This window comes from Coregonus lavaretus (genome assembly GCF_964263955.1).
Source record: "Coregonus lavaretus genome assembly, chromosome: 3".
Taxonomy (NCBI): domain Eukaryota; kingdom Metazoa; phylum Chordata; class Actinopteri; order Salmoniformes; family Salmonidae; genus Coregonus; species Coregonus lavaretus.
The window spans coordinates 71242228-71265377 of record NC_139990.1 but is presented as its reverse complement, the minus strand read 5'-3'; the positions used below and the strand labels follow the sequence as shown (position 1 = coordinate 71265377).

The following is a 23150-nucleotide window of genomic DNA, read 5'->3' as shown; positions in this document are numbered from 1 at the left end:
TTTGGGGCTGTCGCTGGGCAACACGGACTTTCAACTCCCTCCAAAGATTTTCTATGGGGTTGAGATCTGGAGACTGGCTAGGCCACTCCAGGATCTTGAAATGCTTCTTACGAAGCCACTCCTTCGTTGCCCGGGCGGTGTGTTTGGGATCATTGTCATGCTGAAAGACCCAGCCACGTTTCATCTTCAATGCCCTTGCTGATGGAAGGAGGTTTTCACTCAAAATCTCACGATACATGGCCCCATTCATTCTTTCCTTTACACGGATCAGTCGTCCTGGTCCCTTTGCAGAAAAACAGCCCCAAAGCATGATGTTTCCACCCCCATGCTTCACAGTAGGAATAGTGTTCTTTGGAATCAACTCAGCATTCTTTGTCCTCCAAACACGACGAGTTGAGTTTTTACCAAAAAGTTCTATTTTGGTTTCATCTGACCATATGACATTCTCCCAATCCTCTTCTGGATCATCCAAATGCACTCTAGCAAACTTCAGACGGGCCTGGACATGTTCTGGCTTAAGCAGGGGGACACGTCTGCACTGCAGGATTTGAGTCCCTGGTGGCGTAGTGTGTTACTGATGGTAGGCTTTGTTACTTTGGTCCCAGCTCTCTGCAGGTCATTCACTAGGTCCCCCCGTGTGGTTCTGGGATTTTTGCTCACCGTTCTTGTGATCATTTTGACCCCACGGGGTGAGATCTTGCGTGGAGCCCCAGATTGAGGGAAATTATCAGTGGTCTTGTATGTCTTCCATTTCCTAATAATTGCTCCCACAGTTGATTTCTTCAAACCAAGCTGCTTACCTATTGCAGATTCAGTCTTCCCAGCCTGGTGCAGGTCTACAATTTTGTTTCTGGTGTCCTTTGACAGCTCTTTGGTCTTGGCCATAGTGGAGTTTGGAGTGTGACTGTTTGAGGTTGTGGACAGGTGTCTTTTATACTGATAACAAGTTCAAATAGGTGCCATTAATACAGGTAACGAGTGGAGGACAGGGGAGCCTCTTAAATAAGAAGTTACAGGTCTGTGAGAGCCAGAAATCTTGCTTGTTTGTAGGTGACCAAATACTTATTTTCCACCATAATTTGCAAATAAATTCATTAAAAATCCTACAATGTGATTTTCTGGATTTTTTTCCCTCAATTTGTCTGTCATAGTTGACGTGTACCTATGATGAAAATGACAGGCCTCTCTCATCTTTTTAAGTGGGAGAACTTGCACAATTGGTGGCTGACTAAATCCCCACTGTAAGACCTGTTTCAGCCCGTGCCACTGTAAAAACTGCCAAAGAGCCCAGATAACACACTCCATAAATCACAACACTCAGGAAGGTTCTCAAAGGCATGTGCACACACACACACAAAGTAAAATAATTAAACTATATATTTCCCACTTTATATTTCGCACCGAATATCAAATTAACTGATTAAAATATTTGCTTTCCTTGTCATACATAAATATTTCAATAATTGTAATTGAACCTAATCCCAAGAACATTAAAATAATGTCTTACCTATTATTATTATTTTATTTTTATTTTTTACATTTCATTTCTATATTGAATGGATATAAAGGCCTATATACTGTGTATACATCAATTGATATGGAACAGAGACAAGTCCATATAACTTTGGGAAATAAAAGGACCCAAATGAGATGGGCAGGGCTGTTGTGAAAGTGAAACTTTCACCCATCCATTAGAAAGCATTTTTTCTCTCCCTCGACTGTCGCATCATGCATGGCCAGTTCGCGATGTAAGCGAGTGTGTTTGCACTCTTGCGCTCCGGAAGGTCGGTGAGCGCATCTTGACAACTCATGTCGCGTTTCACCTGTTAAAGTTATGGCGACGCAGGGGAGCCCCGATGTTCCAACTGGAGCGATTTCGTTAATTAATCTGGGAATAGTTTATGAACGGGAAGATCACTTGCACGAGATGAGCTATGCAGAACGAAGCAGATATTTGTACAGCAAAATGTGTTGTGTAGGTGAGTGCCAGAAATATAGATACTGACAATTGGGAAGGGTTAAGCAAAGTAGGCGTTCCCCACACTGGTTATAGTCCTACAGTAGTAAATAGGATCACATGTAATAAATAATTGAAATGTATAATTGAATAATTTGAAGTTTAATATATGGTATAGGGCCTTGTGTTTTACGCAATCATTTGACATAGCAATACTTTTTCCTGTATTTTGAACCTAATCCAGAAATGAGAATTACACCAAACATTTTAACAATTGTCTGAGGATTTTGCTGGACCCATCATATTAAAAAAGGTTAAAATCCAGGCATGTAACATGATTGAGCAAAACACAGGGCTCTACAACATGATAATTAATATAGTATTATTTTCACTTGATGGTTTCCATTGCGACATATTGCAATATGCCAGTGAAGTGAAAATGTTGATACCTCAAGCGTGTTGTTGATTAGGCTACTCTTTGTTTGAATTAATGACAATTTAAATCTTTAAGCAGCTGAATGGATTCAGAATGTTTGGTGCAATTCTTAATTAAATACATTATACATATTAGTAGCATGTGAGATTTGTGAATGGGGGAGAAAGCGTAAGAGACTTGATTAGCTGTCTCTTTTTAGTGTTACAGTTAAACTAGTCCTGGATTCCATTTATATAATGGCGGATGTTTTGCTGATTGCCTCCAGCTGTCTCATGTCCAACTCACTTCCATATGTGTTTAAAGTAGAACACTGAAGGAGCTCTTACTCCAGCAAGGGCTTTGGCAAGCCTTTCCAATGGGAGTCTTCTTGACTCAGAATCCCACATGAATTAGGCTACCAGCTATTTGTTCTCTATGCATGGGAACTGCCTACAGGTCAAACTGTTAACAGTTTTTAGTATTAGCCTATAGTAATTAATAACTACTCCAGTATATGGTAAGTGTTTTTAAATAATAATTTACTTGTTATTCTTCTGCATCACAGTTCTCAGGTTGTTATTGCACTCTGGGTGTGACATGGCAGCTAGATAATGTGCAGATTGAGTGACGGGAGGGGTTTTATTGGTTAGGGATAGTGCTCTGTTGATTACTCACCCTGACAGGATTAAGCAATGTCCTGACAATTAGGATCAAGGATGTCATTCAGCTATTACTATTTTAGAGACACTGATGACGAGTAGTATCTTAAGTAACACTTCCAGTTCCATGTAACATTTACATTTTAGTCATTTAGCAGACGCTCTTAGCAAGAGCGACTTACAGGAGCAATTAGGGTTAAGTGCCTTGCTCAAGGGCACATCGGCAGATTTTTCACCTAGTCGGCTCGGGGATTAGATCCAGCGACCTTTCGGTTACTGGCACAACGCTCTTAACCACTAAGCTACTTGCCGCCCCAATATATATACAATATCTATAACTCAGTTTTAGAGTATTCAGTGGGTATGAAGTCTAGTTGTGTATCTCCTTCCATAAGTACACTCAGAGAGGGTCTAAATAGCACCTTCATCATATTTGCTTTTTTCATACATTACTTTTTGTGTGATTTGAAATGTCTGCTGTATGCAGGATTGGCAAGTTTTCATTACTCAGTTTTTTATTACTTGTTAATTTTTCATAATAACTAGATCCAGGAGTTTTTCTTCTCACCATGTAACTTGACCATAATTGAAAAAAAAAGTATAACAATTTACAGTGTAACAAGGCCAGTGTTGCCATCTAGTGTTCACTCCGTGAACTTTCTAGTCTTTTTTCCCTCAAAGGGGAACCACTGTAGTCAATCATGGGAGACACAGCTCCCAGTCTAAAAATACAGCCATGAGTAAGAACTAAAATAACCCAGCCACAGGCGCAACAAGCTACCATATGTTTGGAGATGTTGCCACAGCAACCCCTCTCAGGTTCCCCTTTTTCCACATTCAAATGTACCATCGGTCAGATAATTCCCGATTCAGCCCTCAGCTAAAGTTGATACAATATGGAAATATGTATGATTTTTGAAGGGATAGGGAATGAAGTGTGAGTGACATTTTTGTTAGATTTTTTTTGACAGGTATTCTCAGTAGCAATGTGTAATTTCCATACTTTGAATAAAGTGTCTGTTGCCCTCAGTCGAAAAATATTTACATTTAAGTCATTTAGCAGACGCTCTTATCCAGAGCGACTTACAGTTAGTGAGTGCATACATTCTTTTTTATATTTTTCATACTTCCCCGTGGGAATCGAACCCACAACCCTGGCGTTGCAAACGCCATGCTCTACCAACTGAGCTACATCCCTGCCGGCCGTTCCCTCCCCTAGCCTGGACGACTTGTGCGCCGCCCTATGGGTCTCCCGGTCGCGGGAGACATATTGTACGTATTGAGTGCATAGGCTGGTGTAGTATGATACCATCTCCAATAGAGGGAGACTGGGTGTTGTATTGTACAGGAACTGTACCTACACCTTGATTAAACAGGCTCACTATTCTCTCTGTGTAAGTTTACTAAAGGAAAGTCCATGAGAGTGAGCGTTAATTCACAGATGTGGGGCTTTCCACCATGGCTCCAGGAGCGGTAGACTAATTAGCCATTTTCAACCTCAGCTGTCAGGGCTAATCCATTCCTTGTTGAGTCTGCGTTAAATTGGGCTTATAGCTTCATCTTTTGATCTAATTCTGACTATGACTTCATCCTGCTACAGGGATTTAGATCTGTGAAGATGATAATTTCAGGCAGTGAGGGAGTCATTCCATAGCTATGGCAACAATCCCCTCATGTCCTGATATACAGACAGAAAAAGTGCAATAAAGACTGGACGGTATGTCTCTTGGTCTTTATGAATATCTCACAGGTACACTGTGCTGTAGTTCCTTTGATTTCTATTTATTTGTGAGACACAGCTGACCCAAACTGGGTGTGCGCACACATACTCACACACACACACAGTCAGGAACAAGGTGTATCTCGGTTGTTCCGCTTGGTTTTATTTGATTAACATTTCGAGTACACGCTCCCACTTGCATTGGGCTGGAGTGACAGGACAGTGGGAGGGAGAGAGTCAGTGAGCGCCAGGTATCCCGAGGGAGGTGGATGTCACTCTAAGGGAGGGGTGAGGCTGCTCCCTTCTCTGGAATGAGGGGCGTTAACTCTACCCTACCCTCCTCCCCTGTTCTCACCTTTTCTCTCTATATGAGCTCAAGACTATCTAAACCATGATGGCTGATTTCTGTTCTTCTTTCATCTCTGTTTGTTTTCCTACGGAATCATGTTCCCTGTGACTACAAGACCAGTCGTCTGAGTCAAAGATGCTTGACCTGATGATTTTTACAGATGAACTTGACATGAGCCACAGACTGAACAAACACTCATATGGAGAGCATAATGACGTTGACGTTCCAACTTTGAAGGGTCAGGCAATAGCATTGCATTTATGTGACCGTTTACAGTTGTGAAAGAGTTTAAACCGATAGGGCGTGGCCGGAATAGTGTTGTGAATATCTTCTGTTTACTTTGGATGGTTCTCCATTCCTCTCCCCTTGAACTCTGGGTTAGAATGTCTGCAGGGGACACTTTTCTATCTCTGCAGGAGTAGGCCTACCTCTGCGGAGGTTTTGCAACGGAAAGCTGAAACAAACCTTACTTATTGGACAAGTTTAGGAGGTCGCTCCATGATTCAGTCCGTTTTGTGGCTCATGAACACGACCCTGGTTTATTATGGCTTTGATGCTTATCTCTGCTGAGTTGAGATAACGGAGTGAGTTGAGTGAGTGAATAGGTTTGAGTTCCATGAGAAGCTATTTGAAATGGAACCTAGTTGTTTTCTATTTGAAATGGAAAACAACTACCACTGTTGATTTTGGAGAAAAATCGTAGATGTGTAGACCTTAATGATACATCTTTCTTTGGAGCGTCTTTGGAGAGAACAGTTTCATAAGTAAGATTTTCCACGGTATCGCTGATGTTGGCTGCTCTTTTGTTTGGGACTTCCTGTGACATTACACATTTCCTGTTGTTAGTTGCTGTACAAGCAGTAGTCCATGATCAAAGCCCTTTCACTTCACCTCTTTTGTAGCTTTCCTTCAATCCCATGCACATGGAAATTTGATTCCATAAACTCACTCTGTTCCATAAAACTCCAACCTGTTTTAAGTTATCAGTAGCAGTTAATGTGTTGCGGTCTGCTAAGAACATAGAAATCCATGACATCATATGTTAATCCTTTCTTTCCCATGCTACACTATCCAAACTCCCCTGTGAGAGGTGACCATATAATCCTCAGTGTTTTTAAGTTTAGCCTCCAGCACTGTCGAGGTATGATTATGTGTGTGTTATCATAGCACTATGTTCTATTCCCTTGTATTTCTTCGACTGTGCAGTATTATGGTATTTGCCTGCCCTCCTTAATTCCTGTTCTTGCCTAGACGTGTGGAAGTACACAAAGCTATTATTTAAGGTGTGCCTCTCCACAATTTGCAAATTTTGTGAACTTAGTGTCAAATAAAACAAACACACACATCCTGACACATCAACTGCTTCATGTTCAAACAACATGCCTTAATCACCTCATGTTGGGAAGAAAAGTGTTTTTTTTACATCCGTCCTAATGTTATGTCAGACGGGTGTGGAAAAGAGATGCATACCTCCTACCCTCTTAATGGTTAGAGGGCTAGGATTTACCAGGGCCTGTTGGTCGCACCCTGTGGCATTGGTTTGGCTTTCAGCACCCTACAGCTCTTATAGGGGGTCAGACCACAGTGAAGGAAACTCAGTGAAGCCCCAAAATACACAGGACTAGGAACCCTGGGGGGTATACTAAGCAGATTCAAGGAGTTAGTCAACTAACTAGCTTAAATATTCTCTTAAATGTTGAAAGATCTTGAAATTGGTATGTTCTAATTGATTCAATAAACAAAAACACATACGTTTAGCTTTTTTAATGAACTAGAAAATCAAGTTATTTATTTTTGTTTATCAAAGTAAGCTGGCTAACTCCTTGATGCTACTTTGTAGTATACCCCCTGTTCATACCTGGGTCTGTCTTCAGTGTATTTTGTGTCTTCCCATGTTATTATTAAGGAATGAGACACACCACCAAAGCCAAAACAAGTCCTCACTGATGTCCTCACTGATATAGTGTCTTCAGTTATCTGAATGGTTATCTCTGGGCTAGAGGCTGATAAAGGACTGATCAGGATCATTGCTGGCTTAAGGATGCTAGCTGGTATGTCTCTGTAATGTCTTTACATGTGAGTGTTGAGTTTGAGGAAATCAGGTCTGTGAGCGTACATGAGGGTACTTTAATTCAAGCTGGTGTGGTTAATGTGAAAACACACACACGCACACACACACACTCTCTATCAGGCCTTTAGCAGAGCAGAAGGAATAAGTACTCCTTCACTAATTGTCGAGTTCGAGAATCTACATGTCCTTAGATGAGGGAATAGCTAGTACTGTATAGTCTTGTTGAGAGTTGGGTCATGGCTGATCTCTCAGTGTGTGTGGGTGCCAAAGTAGCCCTTCCCTCAGCCTCGTCCTCTTCCTCATCACACTGAGTAACACCCACAGCTCTCTCAGGAATGCCATGAGTAGGCAATGATTAATCACATTGGGGGGGGGGGGGGGTGTGTGTTAAAAAGTAATTATAAATCAATGGAGACATTGTACTGTGTTCTAAAACATTATGAAATTATATCAAACCGTAAAACAATATTGCGTTATTTATTCCGGTGCCATTCTTTGTTATTGCTTATACAGCTATAGTAACGAAGTATAATGATTCAGGGTGTGTACTGTGTACTCTTGTGTAAACGAAGGTAAGATGACAAGTAAAAGTGTGGTGTCTGCCTGCTGGCCACCACACCTTGTCTGATCACTCGCTCTCCTCTGTCCCCGCCCCCTTCCTGCTCTCACCAGCCACACCAATATGACTGGGCAGAGGAAGGGGTGTGGCCGAGCCTTACCCACCACAATGTCCTCCAAACACACAGGCAGTTAACATACTGTACAGATCAGCACATAGACAGGCCCAGACTCTGTACCCCACAGGCATAATTTATTCCGAAAGGAGGAGAGGGAGAAACAGCACAACGAGAAGAAAAGAAGAGCAGAGCTCATACGGAGGTAGAGCGAGAGAGAGAGAGGGAAAAAGCATAGGCTAGATCGAAAGTGCTGACTGGAACTTAGCCACACGACTGCATGCTCCCTCTGAGTGAAAGGAGCACTGAGGAATTTTTTAAGAGGAAAAAGAGCAGGAGAGAGAGAAACATTATAGCTACCGACAGAAACCGTGTGGTGACAAAACGGTCACATAGAGCGCGCTAGAGGGGACTTTTTGATTAATTTATTTGGAATTGAGTGGCACCATGAGTGCTCAGCAACAGAGATACAGGAACTTCTCGACAGATAGCAATGGTGGCAGGGATGGACGGGACAGGGTGCCCTCAGACGAAGGCTACTACCAGGGGATGCTCAAGTCTACGGACGGCAGGAAAGGTACCAGTATGAGACAGCTTTCAGCTAGAAAGCTATGTGTCAGACGTTTACAGTACATGAAAAGTTAGACTTTGAGTTTGGTTCTATAGATACGAGTATGACAGTGTTCACCTAGACACTGTGTGTCATAGACACCTAGACTTTCTGTGTCAAATAGGTTCATTTGAAAAGTTTGCCGCTGATACTATGGTTCATGATTGCGTAAAGGAGAGAGTTAAAATGCTGGGTGTTTTTTTTTTTTTTTTCCTGTGAAAGGAAATGTTTTACTGCTGTAGTTACAGGTTTGGACTGTATTCATATCCCTGCACAGACAAGTATTTTCAGAGGTTCAAGTCAGGTCCTGATTGGCTAGTCTGTGATATGAGCCCCTTCATGATGCTAAGATACATACCAACTGCCAGTGTCAATTTAAATTGAAAGAGGGCTCCTGGCTTCCACTGTGAGCCTTTAGTGTACTCTCAATTACAGTTTGAGCTTTCTGTAATCATCATCTATGGGGATTCCCCTTCTCTTAAGGGTAAGTTCTGAGGATTTAGATTTAAAAGGACTTTATTTTTTTTGCTATAATGTTTTCTGTGTCTCTCCAGTGGTCCACATTGTGACCAAGAGTGGACACTCCCCCTAATATAAAGCATCAGCCGCTCCCTCCCATCCTATTGGTCAGCGAACCCATTCACAAAATGTGGGGGAGAAATGGAGGGGATGAAATCTCAGTAGGCCTATACAATTGTTGATACAACTCCTATAGAAACATTCCTTACCCCAGGACACTTCAAGGGTTGACTATCCAGGAGAATAAAGAAAAAGGAGCACTCTTTTTCATAGATCTGAAATATTTATTTACGGTACACAAGCAGGCTCCCGTTTCGGTGTAAAACGCCTTCAGGACTGTTTGTGTCCCGTAAATTTCTATTTTTTTAGTTATCTTTATTTTCCTGGATAGTCACCCTTTGAAATGTCCTGGGGTAAGGAATGTTTTTGGGAATTTCAAGTACCTCAGTCGAGCACCTGACTCCCTTTTTCGTTTAAACTGGGCTGAAGTGTGTTTGGGTATACCTTTTTTCCTATTGAATGACATTTATAGATATTTTCTTACTTGCTCAACCATTCACTTCTGGTTATTTTATAGAACAGTGGAGTAATAGTCATTTGTCTATTGGTTTATGATCAATTATTAATCAAGTGCTGAGAGTGACTCACTCAGGAGGACCTATTAGATTACCACTTTTAAGATAGGTTGAAACACACTCTGTTGTCCTGCCCTGGCATGCAATGGATCATGGAGTTGGCTTTGGGTAACTCCCCCTTAACGCCCCTTTTACCATTGTGAATTTGTGATCACTGTGTTTATCTTAGGCATCACACAATGCAGTTTAAATAGTTTGTCTTAGCCTGAGTCATGATTGGTGCAGCGTGTATGCTGATTGCAAGATGAACACTACTGCTGGACAAACACAAGTATTTGGTTTCACATTGTTTTGGGCATCATCTCTGTCTCTCTCTCGCTCACTCTCAGAAATACCAGTTTTTTAGGAGCGACACCTGATACTGTGTTTGTGTGTGTGTACGCCTCAACATCAGGTGACACAGTGGGAAACTGGGATTAGTTGAATGACCACAGGTCAAGGTGCAGGGTTTGTCCAGGATTACGTCGCTGGACTACGGGACCTTTGCAAATTGATTTATACCCCCCCCCCCCCCCCCCCGACCGTGATACTTGAGCATTTACCTCACAGGAAGTGTGAACAGGAGTGTCCCCGCATAAATCAGGATTACCCTCGTATTGTAGCTTTATTGATGAACGACAGAGAATGACAGAGGTCAAAGTTCCGCCAGTCTCCAGGCACACACGCCCTATGGTTGCCACGGCAACGTGTTTCCATAACACAATAGCAACATTGCGGTCGCGCCTGAGAATACAAAAGCGTAGCCTGCGGGTTCAGTTTGCAGTCGCAGTGAATCTGCACTGCCTTCACCCGTTGTACTTTGGTTCTGCAGGGCGTCGCCTGTGAGTGGGACTTAATATGCTTTTCACTACCTTGTAAGACTGATAACGTTGAACTAATATAGCATGTTTACACTAAATACAGTTCATTCAGTAACATTACCTGAGCTGTCATAGGAGTAGCTGAAGACCCGAGGCTTCCTTAAAGTTGCACTATGCAGAAATCGCTCTGCCATTTCCTGGTTGCTAAAACTCTAATAGTTCGCCTAATTTCACTTTATGTGACAAAATAAGCAAGTGTAGTGTAGAGAATCATTGTACCATCTAAACCGCTGTGAAATATATTTTCCATAACATTCAACTGTTTGAAGCTGGTGTACAAAACCGAAAGTAAAAGACGTAAAACTTAAGAATGGGAAGCATAGAAATACCGCTTCTTAGACTTGCTTTCAAGTAGAATGATAGATCTATAACTCACAATTCTATGTTACTTTGGTCGGGTCGCCCAAAAAGTTACATATTGCCACTTTAAGGGATTTATTTATATTTTTGATCTACTTCGTATTCATCATCTCCAGCACCACCCCAACATCAACATATGGCGCGTTTCTATTTTTGGGGTAAAAAATATAGAGGAAGATAACTGTTTCCAATGACATCATTGGTGTGCGTCGTGTGATTTTAACCAATTATGACTAGGCATTGCCTACTAATTGTCTACTAATTGGTTGATGATGTCATTGGAAACATTTATCTTCCTCTATCTTTTATTTACTACAAAACATAGAAACGCGCCATTTTCACACTTGATGATGTTGGGGTGGTATTTTCCCTTTTAGTGGTACGAAAGATTTATTTGAAGGACCTTGCATGCAGTGTGTTAATTAAATAATATTAATATGGACACCCATGTCTTGTATCTGGATAATGAGTCTTCAGTGCAATAACTACAGTATTATCTTTAATGTGACGTATTACTTTCAAAACAGACCTATTGGAATGGCTATTGGATTGCCCATCGGTACTATCTCACTTGATATAACTGATGGGCTCACTTGAAAAAGAGATGTATATCTCAATGTGACTTCTTTGTTAATTTTTTTGTATCTGTTATTTAACCAATCTTTCAGTGAAGTGGTCTGGCATGATGACTAACAGTTGGTGATATGCCTCTTGGTTGGGGAGGGTCAGTCTCTACAGTTGGTACGTCTGCGCTCTGCAATATGCTTTCCAGTACCCCAGGGTAGTGGGGTGTGTCCGGGTATTTGACTGAGGGTGTGGCAATCCCACTCAGCATGGTGAGGCTGAGACGGTCTCTCTCTGCTAGATGTGGTTAAGGCACTGTTGTCTTACTCTCTGAGAGATCCCATGCCTTGTCATGTTCAACCTGCACAACAGTGTTGGTTACAGTATGTAGCAACATGTGTGTACAGACAGTACTAGACCTATAGAGATACTGAACACCTGTACAGTGTAATGCCTCCACTCAGCCTTAGGGCCTGTCTGTAGTCATACAATAGTGAAAAGCATTTGCAGACACAACTAGACAATGTGGGTGTATATCTAGACACTGACTGTGCTATGATGATGTCTCGTGAGTCAGACATGTTTAGTCCAGACGCTCTGGTATCACGTCTCACTAGGCTAGACTAATCCCATCCAATGATGACATCTCTTTGTCTCAGGGAAGAACAAAACGATGGTGGCATCTAGAATATTTGTTATATTTCAGCTCTTGTTCATGTTAAAGGTATTTTAATTCCTTTGCTCTTCTCCTTCTCCTTCTCCTTATCCCTAATACCCTGCGACCTGTTTTAATTTAGACTGAGTTTTCTCGACCCCCGTTAAGAATACCTCAATATTTCTGTATGTACAAATCTTTATTTTTCCTTGGTATGTTTGTTTTTTATAATAATGTCTGACGTTTGCTCTTTGTTGTGTCTTACAGATGAACGGGATCGAGTACAGAAAAAGACCTTCACAAAATGGGTGAACAAACACTTGATAAAGGTATGGTCACACACTACCAGAGTACATTCATATGCTCAATAACTCAATACCTAACTCACTCTCCCTGACTTAATCACCTTAATGCACTCATCACTGGTATCAATAGTTTATACACAAAGACACACACCGACTCATTTTTAACCATCATCTATTTGATTTCAATAGATTTGTTTCAATATTGGTTCTGAGCTGATACATTTCTACTGGACTTCTCACAATGACTCATACAACATTTTCAAAATCAGTATTCCTATGTTATTTCATAAATATCAGTCAAATATCATCAAACTAATGAAAAGGGCTGAAGTGGTTACTTGCATAACAACCACAGAATTTGTCAAAATAGGATTTATGGGGAGTTGGATCACTACTCTTCCAGAAGTGATGTGTGCGAGTGGCAAATGGCAGATGTTTCCTTAGTGAATCATACCTCATCATTGGCCCACCAACCACATGGGGGCTGAGCTGTGTGTTTTCTGACGGTTGCAATTTAGCCTCTCTGCAAAAAATGGATCTTTAGCTTCAGAAGTCATTTTGCCTCTAATGACAGGAGTAGGCTAGAATCTTTGGTGGGAATCGTGACGACACCGGCCAGATACTTTATTACTGTGTTTTGGATGTGTAGTTCCGTTTCTCAAATTTAAAACGGGGACGAATCTTAACAAACACCAGGGCCCGTATTCATAAAGCGTCTCAGAGTAGGAGTGCTGGTCTAGGATCAGTTTTACACAGGCCCAGATAGTTTCTGTATTAGAGGAAGACTATGTTCTCACCTCTTATGTTTACCATTATTATTTTGGCATAGGGGATATCTGTGTTGGAATGTTAGTAGATGAGATGTGACCATCTGATTTAACCATTACTGCATTACTATGAGTGGAGCTGGGTCCATTCTGGTCCAGCCATGCTGAACATGCAGGTGCCATTGAAGTCATGATCCCATGCTGGGTAGTATCCATGACAACACAATATTATGACGGCGAGTTTGGATCCCCCATCAGACAGATATCCACAGATATCAAACCATCAAGTGGTTGTTCTTTAATATCATCTCAACCTACTACAACAATAGTCAGACAGGCCACCCCTTTCGAAGAGCTTCATTGAAAGTGACATGCATTGGTCATACACAGACGTGCAACACACACAGAAAGGTTACTGGAAATCATGAGTGTTTGGTTTCTAGCTTGGTGTTTTGAGGGAAGGTTTATCAGAAGACCAGTCTCTCTTCGACTGAGTGAGTTTGTAAATGGTGCTGTTGTCACCATTCTCTTCTCACCTACCTCACCCCTGTCCCTTCACTTTGGGCTGAAAATCATTCAATTAATGAGGGGTCCTCTACAGAGGAGGGGGTGGGTTAACAAACCAAACAACTCACTCTGGAGTTTCTCATTAGAAATGAAAAATGACCCCCACCACGACAGCCCCTCCCACTAGTACATGTATAAATACCCCCGCTTTCCTCGTGTCATAATTCATTTGACAAAATCCCACCAGTAACCCAACGTTTACAGCCCAAGTCATTAAGGGACTCATCATAAATCTCCATTCTGCCTCAAAAGAAACCCATTAATTTCGCCTTGAAAAATAAACAAAAATAGCTACACAAAATAAAAATGTCCTTTCCATGTACTGTGTATGTACGCTGTGTGGTGCTAACATACTCTGTTCCTGATATAACACACAAGCATGCAGTCTTTTCGTTAAGTGTTTTATGTGAGTCACAGACATCTGGATTCGTTTTGCTCTTTGCCTCTGAAGCACCACATTCTGTTCTGGGCCCAAGGCCCGGTGGCTGCTGGCTGGGCCAACAGTAGCACATGTGGGTCTGGGTGGCTGACTGCCTGCCTGCCCTTAGCTCTTTGCTAGTCAAGGTCTTTAAGTGTTCCTTACAGACACTATCAGAGGAATCAATCTGTGTCTCTTGTCTTCCCACTACCATAATGACAAAATTGGTAGGCCTATATGACAAGATTTGCATCTCATTTAATGTTTGATGGATGACTGTACATTTTACCTTTTAGAACGTTTGAATTAAGTAGGCTATGTATTGACATTAAGTAGACAAATGTTTAATTCAGAGCTTTCTTAGAGAGAACTGTCTTCTTAGAAACTGTTTAATACCGTACACAATATGTGGTATGCAATGCATTGTTACAGAACTAGCCTAGACATTAAAATGAAATAGCAACCCAAGCAAGGTTTGAAAAACATAATTGGAAACATCATGCAGGATCATTTTTAATACAGCATTTTGCGGTAGAACGAAAGTGTTAATAGTCTGCCCGTGTGAAAGCCTGCTCTTATGATGTTAAACTGACGTTGAACTAATGTTTTTAATGCGTTTCCAGTGGGCACGTCCCGGGGTGGGCCGGGCCATGAGGGGTAAAGGGATATGGAATAACTTCCACTCATGCATAAATCTTGTGTGTCAAAATGGGTGGGAAGACAAAATGGAGGGTTTCTCAACCATTATTTTGCAGTGTTATGTAAAGGGTAATCCACTGAACTTTACATCATTCTGTAGATGTAATGCCCCATTCACTTTTAATGAAGGGTACAGACCAGACAGACATAAAGTATCACTATTTTCTTATACAATGACGTGTGTGATTTTTAAAGCCTTTCAACATTATAATAACACATTTAACCCTAGGTTAACTGAAGGACACATCACCTAAAGTGTGTTTTGTTAACGGGAAAGCAAAGTCTAGTTTGTGGTGGATGAGGAGGATCAGGTTCTGTGTTGACTGGCCTAACGGTTTAAACCTTGATGTACTCACAATGAGCACAGATCAAATGGATCACTTGACTCGAGTTGACTGGAGTGCACAATTTGTACCATGACACCACCTGATCATGTTGACTCAATATGAGCTTCTTCAACATGGGCTATTGTTTTTTGATGACAGACAGGGTTTAAATAGATGCTACAGGATAGCAGAGAGGGAGACTGTTGTAGCTACCACAGAGGAACCAATGAGAGAGAAGCATTTCACAGTACAACTACAATTACACTGTAGAATGCCTTCGAATTGAAGTTGGATATTGACTGATTTGAGGTCATTTGGCCTATAGTGATAGCTGTCGTATTTGTAGCCCCAAGCAGTTGAACTGAAGAAAAACACTTGAATGTTATGCGATCTTGTCCCATCAGTTCCAGTATTGTTGAGGTTGGAGACTCTTATGGTATTAATGTGTAAACAGAGATCCCTAGTGGCCATAATAAACCCTAACTGCATTTCAAACCTCCATGGATGGAGTGTCTACACCACAGGTGGGCAGGAGTGAGTTACTGTGTTCACACACAGGATTATATAACTACTTATAACACACAGTATTATATAAGTACTTACCATTGATGGCAGTAATAAATCAAGGTAGTGAGTGTTACAACTTGCAGGGGCGAGACTTGCATACATAACTGTGCGAGGACAGTACACCTTTTTCACAAGATCGAACAACACACTGACACAGTGGCAAAGCATTACATGCAATCTCCCAATATTAACTGTGTCATAAAGCACTAATATTAGTAACTATGTTTACCATTCACTTTTATTCTATCCATCTAACCTTTTTCCATTTTTCTTTCATCTTTTTGCTAAATCTCTGTTTGAAAACTTAATCATTATAATCTCAGACTCATGGTCATATTCTCTTCCTCTTTCTGTCATTCTCCCTTTCTATTCTCCTGTTCTCTTTATCTCATCCACTCATTCTCCGTTCATCCAGCATTGGAAAGCAGAGGTAGGTACCAGCTGCCTGCAAGCCCCAGCAGGAGTGCACTGTATGTGGGACACATTCTGATGAGCATGTAGACCACCTTCTCCCCTTCCCCTCCACCTGAACACTATCCCATCCCCACACCTATGCCATCACTGTGAAAGTATGAGGAATTACACTGACGCAGTCACACAGAAATAGGCCTATGCCTTGTGGACAGTGGGCCAAACTCTAACTTGAAATATGTGCAAGTAACTAGGGCTTGGTCATGTAAAATCATGCATTGATGTCAATGGGAGATTTTCCAAGTTACGTGCCCCAGACCTCAAGTGTTAGGACTATATGTTGCACAATAAAGTACATACTTGAGGCATGCAGTCTCTTTGCATTTGGATAACAACTACTTTTAAATCCTTCAGTTTCAGTCATTCCCTACTTCTCTCTCTTAGCTTTCACCCTCTTCTGCTCACTATCACAGTTTATCTTTCTTACTGGAATTGATTATAGCATGCATGCAGTCCCAAGACTCACTGGAGTATCTGTTTTCATGTGCAAGTATCTGTTTGCCTATGTTTGTACTGTTTAAATGTACAGTACCAGTCATTCCAGGGATTTACATTGTAGAATAATAGTGAAGACTATGAAATAACACATATGGAATCATGTCGTAACCAAAACAGTGTTAAACAAATCAAAATATATTTGAGATTTGAGAGTGCGTTGATGACAGCTTTGCACACTCTTGGCATTCTCTCAACCAGCTTCATGAGGAATGCTTTTCCAACAGTCTTGAAGGAGTTCCCACATATGCTGAGCACTTGTTGGCTGCTTTTCCTTTACTCTGAGGTCCAACTCATCCCAAACCATCTCAATTGGGTTGAGGTCAGGTGATTGTGGTGGCCAGGTCATCTGATGCAGCACTCCATCACTCTCCTTGGTCAAATAATCCTTACACAGCCTGGAGGTGTGTTTTGGGTCATTGTCCGTTTGAAAAATAAATGATAGTCCCACTAAGAGCAAACCAGATGGGATGGCGTATTGCTGCAGAATGCTGTGGTAGCCATGCTGGTTAAGTGTGCCTTGAATTCTAAATAAATCACAGACAGTGTCACCAGAAAAGCACCCCCACACCATCACACCTCCTCCTCCATGCTTCATGGTGGGAACCAGACATCCGGAGATCATCCATTCACCTACTCTGCGTCTCACAAAGACACGCCGGTTGGAACTAAAAATCTCACATTTTGACTCATCAGATCAAAGGACAGATTTCCACCGGTCTAATGTCCATTGCTCGTGTTTCTTTGCCCAAGCAAGTCTCTTCTTATTATTGGTGTCCTTTAGTAGTGGTTTCTTTGCAGCAATTCGACCATGAAGGCCTGATTCACGCAGTTTCCTCTGAACAGTTGATGTTGAGATGTGTCTGTTACTTGAACTCTGTGAAGCATTTATTTGGGCTGCAATTTCTGAGGCTGGTAACTCTAATGAACTTATCCTCTGCAGCAGAGGTAACTCTGGGTCTTTCTTTCCTGTGGCGGTCCTCATGAGAGCCAGTTTCATCATAGCACTTGATGGTTTTTGCGACTGCACTTGAATAAACTTTGAAAGTTCTTGAAATGTTCTGTATTGACTGACATTCATGTCTTAAAGTAATGGACTGTCGTTTCTCTTTGCTTATTTGAGCTGTTCTTGCCATAATATGGACTTGGTCTTTTACCAAATAGGGCTATCTCCTGCATACCCTTCCTACCTTGTCACAACACAACTGATTGGCTCAAACGCATTAAGAAGGAAAGAAATTCCACAAATTAACTTTTATCAAGGCACATGTGTTAATTGAAATGCATTCCAGTTGACTACCTCATGAAGCTGGTTCGGAGAATGCCACGAGTGTGCAAAGCTGTCATCAAGGCAAAGGGTGGCTACTTTGAAGAATCTTAAATATAAAATATATTTTGATTTGTTTAACACTTTTTTGGTTACTACATGATTCCATATGTGTTATTTCATAGTTTTGATGTCTTCACTATTATTCTACAATGTAGAAAATAGTAAAAATAAAGAAAAACCCTGGAATTAGTTGGTGTGTCCAAACTCTTGACTGGTACTGTATGTGTGAAAGATTTAGTTGTTTTTGACTGATGTGATTTTATGAAGACTCCCTGACTTCCATCCATCATCTCTCAGTAGATCTGGCAGCTGCCACTTAGCAGGTGTCTGAGTGTCGAACGCAGGATGATTGGTTGCCCGCTGCCATGCATTCCTGTCCTTTGTACAGATGTACTGGTGGAGCGAGAGTAGAGAGCTGCAGGCTCATAGCATGAGCTGTGTAGACTGAGAGGAGCTTGAACATTTTGTATAATTGTATACTGTAAAGATTGGTTACTCTTTCCAAGGTTTACTGTAAGAGGATGATCCCCATGTATTGGTGCCTTATAAAATCAGAATCATAACCAGATCCAGAATATTAAAACGTTATTACATAAATACAGTGCACAGCTTATAGGTATTTTGTCTAGGTGTTGCACAAAAAAATACATTGTGATGACAACCCTTGCCTTACCTCTCTCCCTTCTCTTTCTGTTCCACAGGCACAGCGTCAGGTGACTGACCTGTATGAAGACCTGAGAGATGGACACAACCTGATCTCCCTCCTGGAGGTCCTCTCTGGGGAGACACTGGTGAGTACTGCTTACTTCTGATTGGTGAATGGACTGACCTCTACCACTGATCCTGACTTCTGATTCTGCTGACCTCTTCATATGCAACCAAACTCGATCCAAACCGCCACTCTGAACCAAGTCCTGACACTAAGAAACAAAAGTCTAGCCCTTATTTATACCTACCTAATTCAAACCGGTATACCATCCCTGAAGCAAAGCAAACATTTGCCAGACTTTCAGGTCATAGCACAACCTAACAAGACATTAGCTGGAACGTAAACAAAGACCCATTAACTGTCTAAGACAACCCCTGCTTACCTACCTCTCATTCAAGTCCCCTGGAAATGTTAACTATTTGGAGTTGTTTAGAATTTTTTTTTTTTTAATAAGTCAGTAAGTCAGCACTGGATGCTTGCACATTATGATGATGCATAATAGATTACTGCAGATCTCACGGGAAGCCTTGCACTCTGTCTCTGCTACAGTAGTTCATCGCTCTGCTGGTCTCTGCTGGTCTCTGCTGGTCTCTGCTCATCTACCAGACGCCTCCATGGTCCTAACACATTAACCCCACTTTGGCTTCTCTTTTTGAACTGTGTGCTCCTGTCTGACCGTTCTCTGGTTCTCCTTCTCTGCTCCTCCCCCCCCCCCCCCCCCCCCTCCTGCCCACCTCTTTACCCACCTACACTTTCCCCCCTTTCCTGTATGCTGACCTTTGCCCTTTGGCCTATGCCTCCTCTCTTTGCACTGCTCTTTGCTGGGGCTAGGCAAGGGAGAGAGACGTGGTCAGGAACTTGCGGTTGGTGAGTGGGGTTTTCTATAACTTGGCCGCCATTTTCTTCTTCTACTTCATGTGGCTTGGGTCATCCATTACCCAGTGGCTCGGCTGTGCATGATGCCACTTCCTGTCATTATGATTCCATTCATTTTTCCCCCTATCATTGATAAGCTTGCAAAGTCTCAGAAGTGCATTAACCATTTCGCTGCTGGCTATAAACAAAAACCCTAAGTTATTAGTAGGTGCTGTTGCTGAATGAAGGAATGACATAATTGACTAACTACTTCATTGACTCTAGTCATTGACGCTATAACAATACTTGAAGCAATGTAAATGATCAGTTTGAAAATAACTTTTGTTTCTGTTTAGCTCAGTTACTAATGCATACTACATAGCAGAAATACAGTATTCTTTGGAAATGGAAGTCTTCAATTAATTCTCCAATCAGAACACATGTCCCAAGTGGTGACACAATTCAAAACCAACCAACCAAAGATTCCTGTACCTAATAATTAATCATATTATTGGCTAAGCCAATACAATGCTGATGCTCCCCGCTCCCCCCTCCCCCTCTTTCACTCCAAATATATCTCCTATTTACCTCTGTTTGTCTGTCAAAGGTGAAGAACAGGTATGTACACCAATGAATGATGTCATTAATGTGGTTTTATAATGAGTGAAGTTTTACTTGGAGATCTGTGAGACACATCAGTTATTCGTCGCATTCTTTGTCATTCACCCTTTCCTTAGGAGAAAAATCATGTGTACTCTTGTCATTGAGTCTACAATTTATTTCCCAATTTCCCTTTTCCCGTTTTTTTTTTATATTGTCGTAGCTGCATCACATTTTTCTTTTCCGACGTAATGTCTCACTCGCATTTGTCCAAGCCTCTTCTAAGGTAGCATTAACTCCTGTCCAGTCTCCTGTCCAGTTTCTAACCCCCCCACCCACTCTCTCTCTCTGTCTTTTCTCTCTGTCTCCCTCTCTGTCTCTCTCTCTCTCTCTCCCCGTTCTTTCTCTCTCTCTCTCTCTCTCTCTCTCTCTCTCTCTCTCTCTCTCTCTCTCTCTCTCTCTCTCTCTCTCTCTCTCTCTCTCTCTCTCTCTCTCTCTCTCTCTCTCTCTCTCTCTCTCTCTCTCTCTCTCTCTCTTTTTTTCTCTGTCTCTGTCTTTCTCTCTCTTGCCCCCTCTCTCTCATCTCTCTCCAGCCCCGAGAGAAAGGCCGCATGAGATTCCACAAGCTGCAGAATGTACAGATAGCACTGGACTTCCTCAAACACCGACAGGTAAGAGAAACAGCAATTGAAATGTAATAATGGAGATAATGTAACAAATTAGTTACCATCTGAGTTTACTTCTCTTATACTGTATTAAGATTACTTACTGTAAGTGACATGACTGAGACAAATATCTAAATGCATTGGAACAGAGTAATAATGTATCTACAATGATGTGAACTACTGTAATTGTTAAGTCTCACTTCTCTGTCGTCCAATCACAGGTCAAGCTGGTGAACATCAGAAACGATGACATCGCAGATGGCAACCCCAAGCTGACCCTTGGGCTGATATGGACCATCATCCTTCACTTCCAGGTGTCCTGCTCTGTCAGTGTTGTGTTCCCATACCATATAGCTCCTCCTCCTCCTATCCCCTTGGCTCTGATCCAAGCCAATCAGCAACAATCACAAATTGAACTCAATCCAATCATGTGTGATCCATTTGATCTCAATCACACGAAATGTTACCACGTTGCTTTCAGAAAATCTCAGTGCTATCAAATCTGTTATCAAATTATTCTAAAATATATTTAAATCATAGTATTATTACAGTTTAATAATTATAATTATTATAACAGATTAAACTCCAGCCTCTTCATAGTAAGCTAATATACTGTAGGCCATGCTAACCCCTCCTGATAATTCATGATCAAGCTTTAATTGAGTTATTTTGAAACATGGAAAGAATAAGGAAGTCATCTTATGATGTAGCTTTCCCTGCCACTTAAATAGCCTTAACATCTTGATAAAGTGTTACAGTACAATAGCATTTGTGTGAATCACTCTTTCCATGTATCCCAGGGGAAAGGAGTGGCATAACTATAACTCACTGACAACCTACCCACTGGGCAAAAACTGGTTGAATCAACGTTGTTTCCACGTCATTTCAATCCCAAAAAAAGCTATGTTATGACATTGAATCAACATGGATAACTAATTGGATTTGCAAAAAGTAATCAATGTAAGGGAATTTAGTCTTTTTTTCACACAACTTTTAACCAAAATCGAATAACATGGTGACATTTTTTGTTGATTTCACGTTGAATTCACGTTAGTTGACAACTAAATCAAATGTAAACTTTCAAAACTAGAAGTTGAACTGACGTCTGTGCCCAGTGGGTATACTCTACACCAGTCTTACTGCACAATTTCAATAATAATTTCAAATACTTTAGCTAGGCTTGATTGAGCTTGCCTGGCTTATTTGAACCAATACAATACCCTGCCCATCTGGCACTCCAGGAAGGCTTAAGTAAACATGAAAAGTATTTGAAAGATGTCAAATAGTATTTGAACCCAGGTCTGTGAGGGACCCATGTTCCGATGAAGGCTCAGGAAATGAAAGAACATTTTGTCCTGCAAACTATTCTCCAAGCCTCTTCTAAGGTAGCATTGACTATTGGTTCCATTAAGCCAGGCAAGCTCAATCAAGCCTAGGTAAAGTATTTGAAATTATTTCAAGTAGTATTTGAACCATGTTATGCTGTAAAACCTTTGTGAAACAACACATGGGCTTTCTGTAACACTACATTATTTGATTAAAGAATGCGTGGCACTGCCAGTTAAAAAGGAGCAGAAAGGGTATACCCACTGGGCACAGACATCAGTTCAACTTCTAGTTATGATTTACATGTACGTTGGTTTACTGTACTCCATGTACTGGGTTGGATAGAGAGATGGCGTATCTCTCATTTCTCAGAAGGGAACAAAACAGCAGGAGCCTGGTGAGTCATCATAGGCATTTTCCTCTTCTTTAGAGGGGAGAGGTTTAGGGTGGGGCCATCAAGGGTGGATTGGATCCCGAGGAGAACACACCAGACACACACACACACACACACACTTACAGAAAGAGATCAGTAGGCAGAGAATTTGGTAAATGAGCGGTCTTTTGGCAAGAACAGAAAGTACCCTCTGAGCCTCTGGTGACTGTGACTCATCTCATTTCCCTCCCAGCCCAAATAGAAAAAAGAGTCCTACCACATTAGCCAATGCTGTGTGTTCCCACACTGGACCCGACAGTGTTCTAAGTTGTGTCTTGAGACCCAAAGCAGGAGCAGTCTCGGCCGACCATCCCTACCACCTACCCAATGACCTGTGAATTGAGATCTAGTTGGTGGTTCCCTTTGATGTCACATCTGTACTATTGATAACAGAGTTACCTCCCCTGGCTGAAAAACAATGTTTATTATTTTTTTCCACCACAGATCATTGAGGTGGACAGACGTGATTCAGACTGAGCCAGAATAGCATATGATTGAATCAAACCCCATCCATTACAATGCATAATTGATTTTCTCAAATTGATTTTATTTTCATTGTTTCCGCCTAT

At 41.5% G+C, this 23150-nt stretch overlaps 1 protein-coding gene across 4 annotated transcripts in view; it reads left to right on the top strand.

Moving 5' to 3' along the window:
- The window catches only part of LOC311112157 (plectin-like), a 160224-nt gene that overhangs the window by 98190 nt on the left and 38884 nt on the right, over positions 1-23150 (top strand). For all 4 annotated transcript variants that reach the window (XM_084155134.1, XM_084155135.1, XM_084155136.1 and 1 more), the window contains 4 exons: positions 12316-12377; positions 18695-18784; positions 20751-20828; positions 21044-21136. In XM_084155134.1, coding sequence (XP_084011260.1) covers positions 12316-12377; positions 18695-18784; positions 20751-20828; positions 21044-21136 — 323 coding nt within the window. The remainder of the gene's footprint in view (positions 1-12315; positions 12378-18694; positions 18785-20750; positions 20829-21043; positions 21137-23150) is intronic.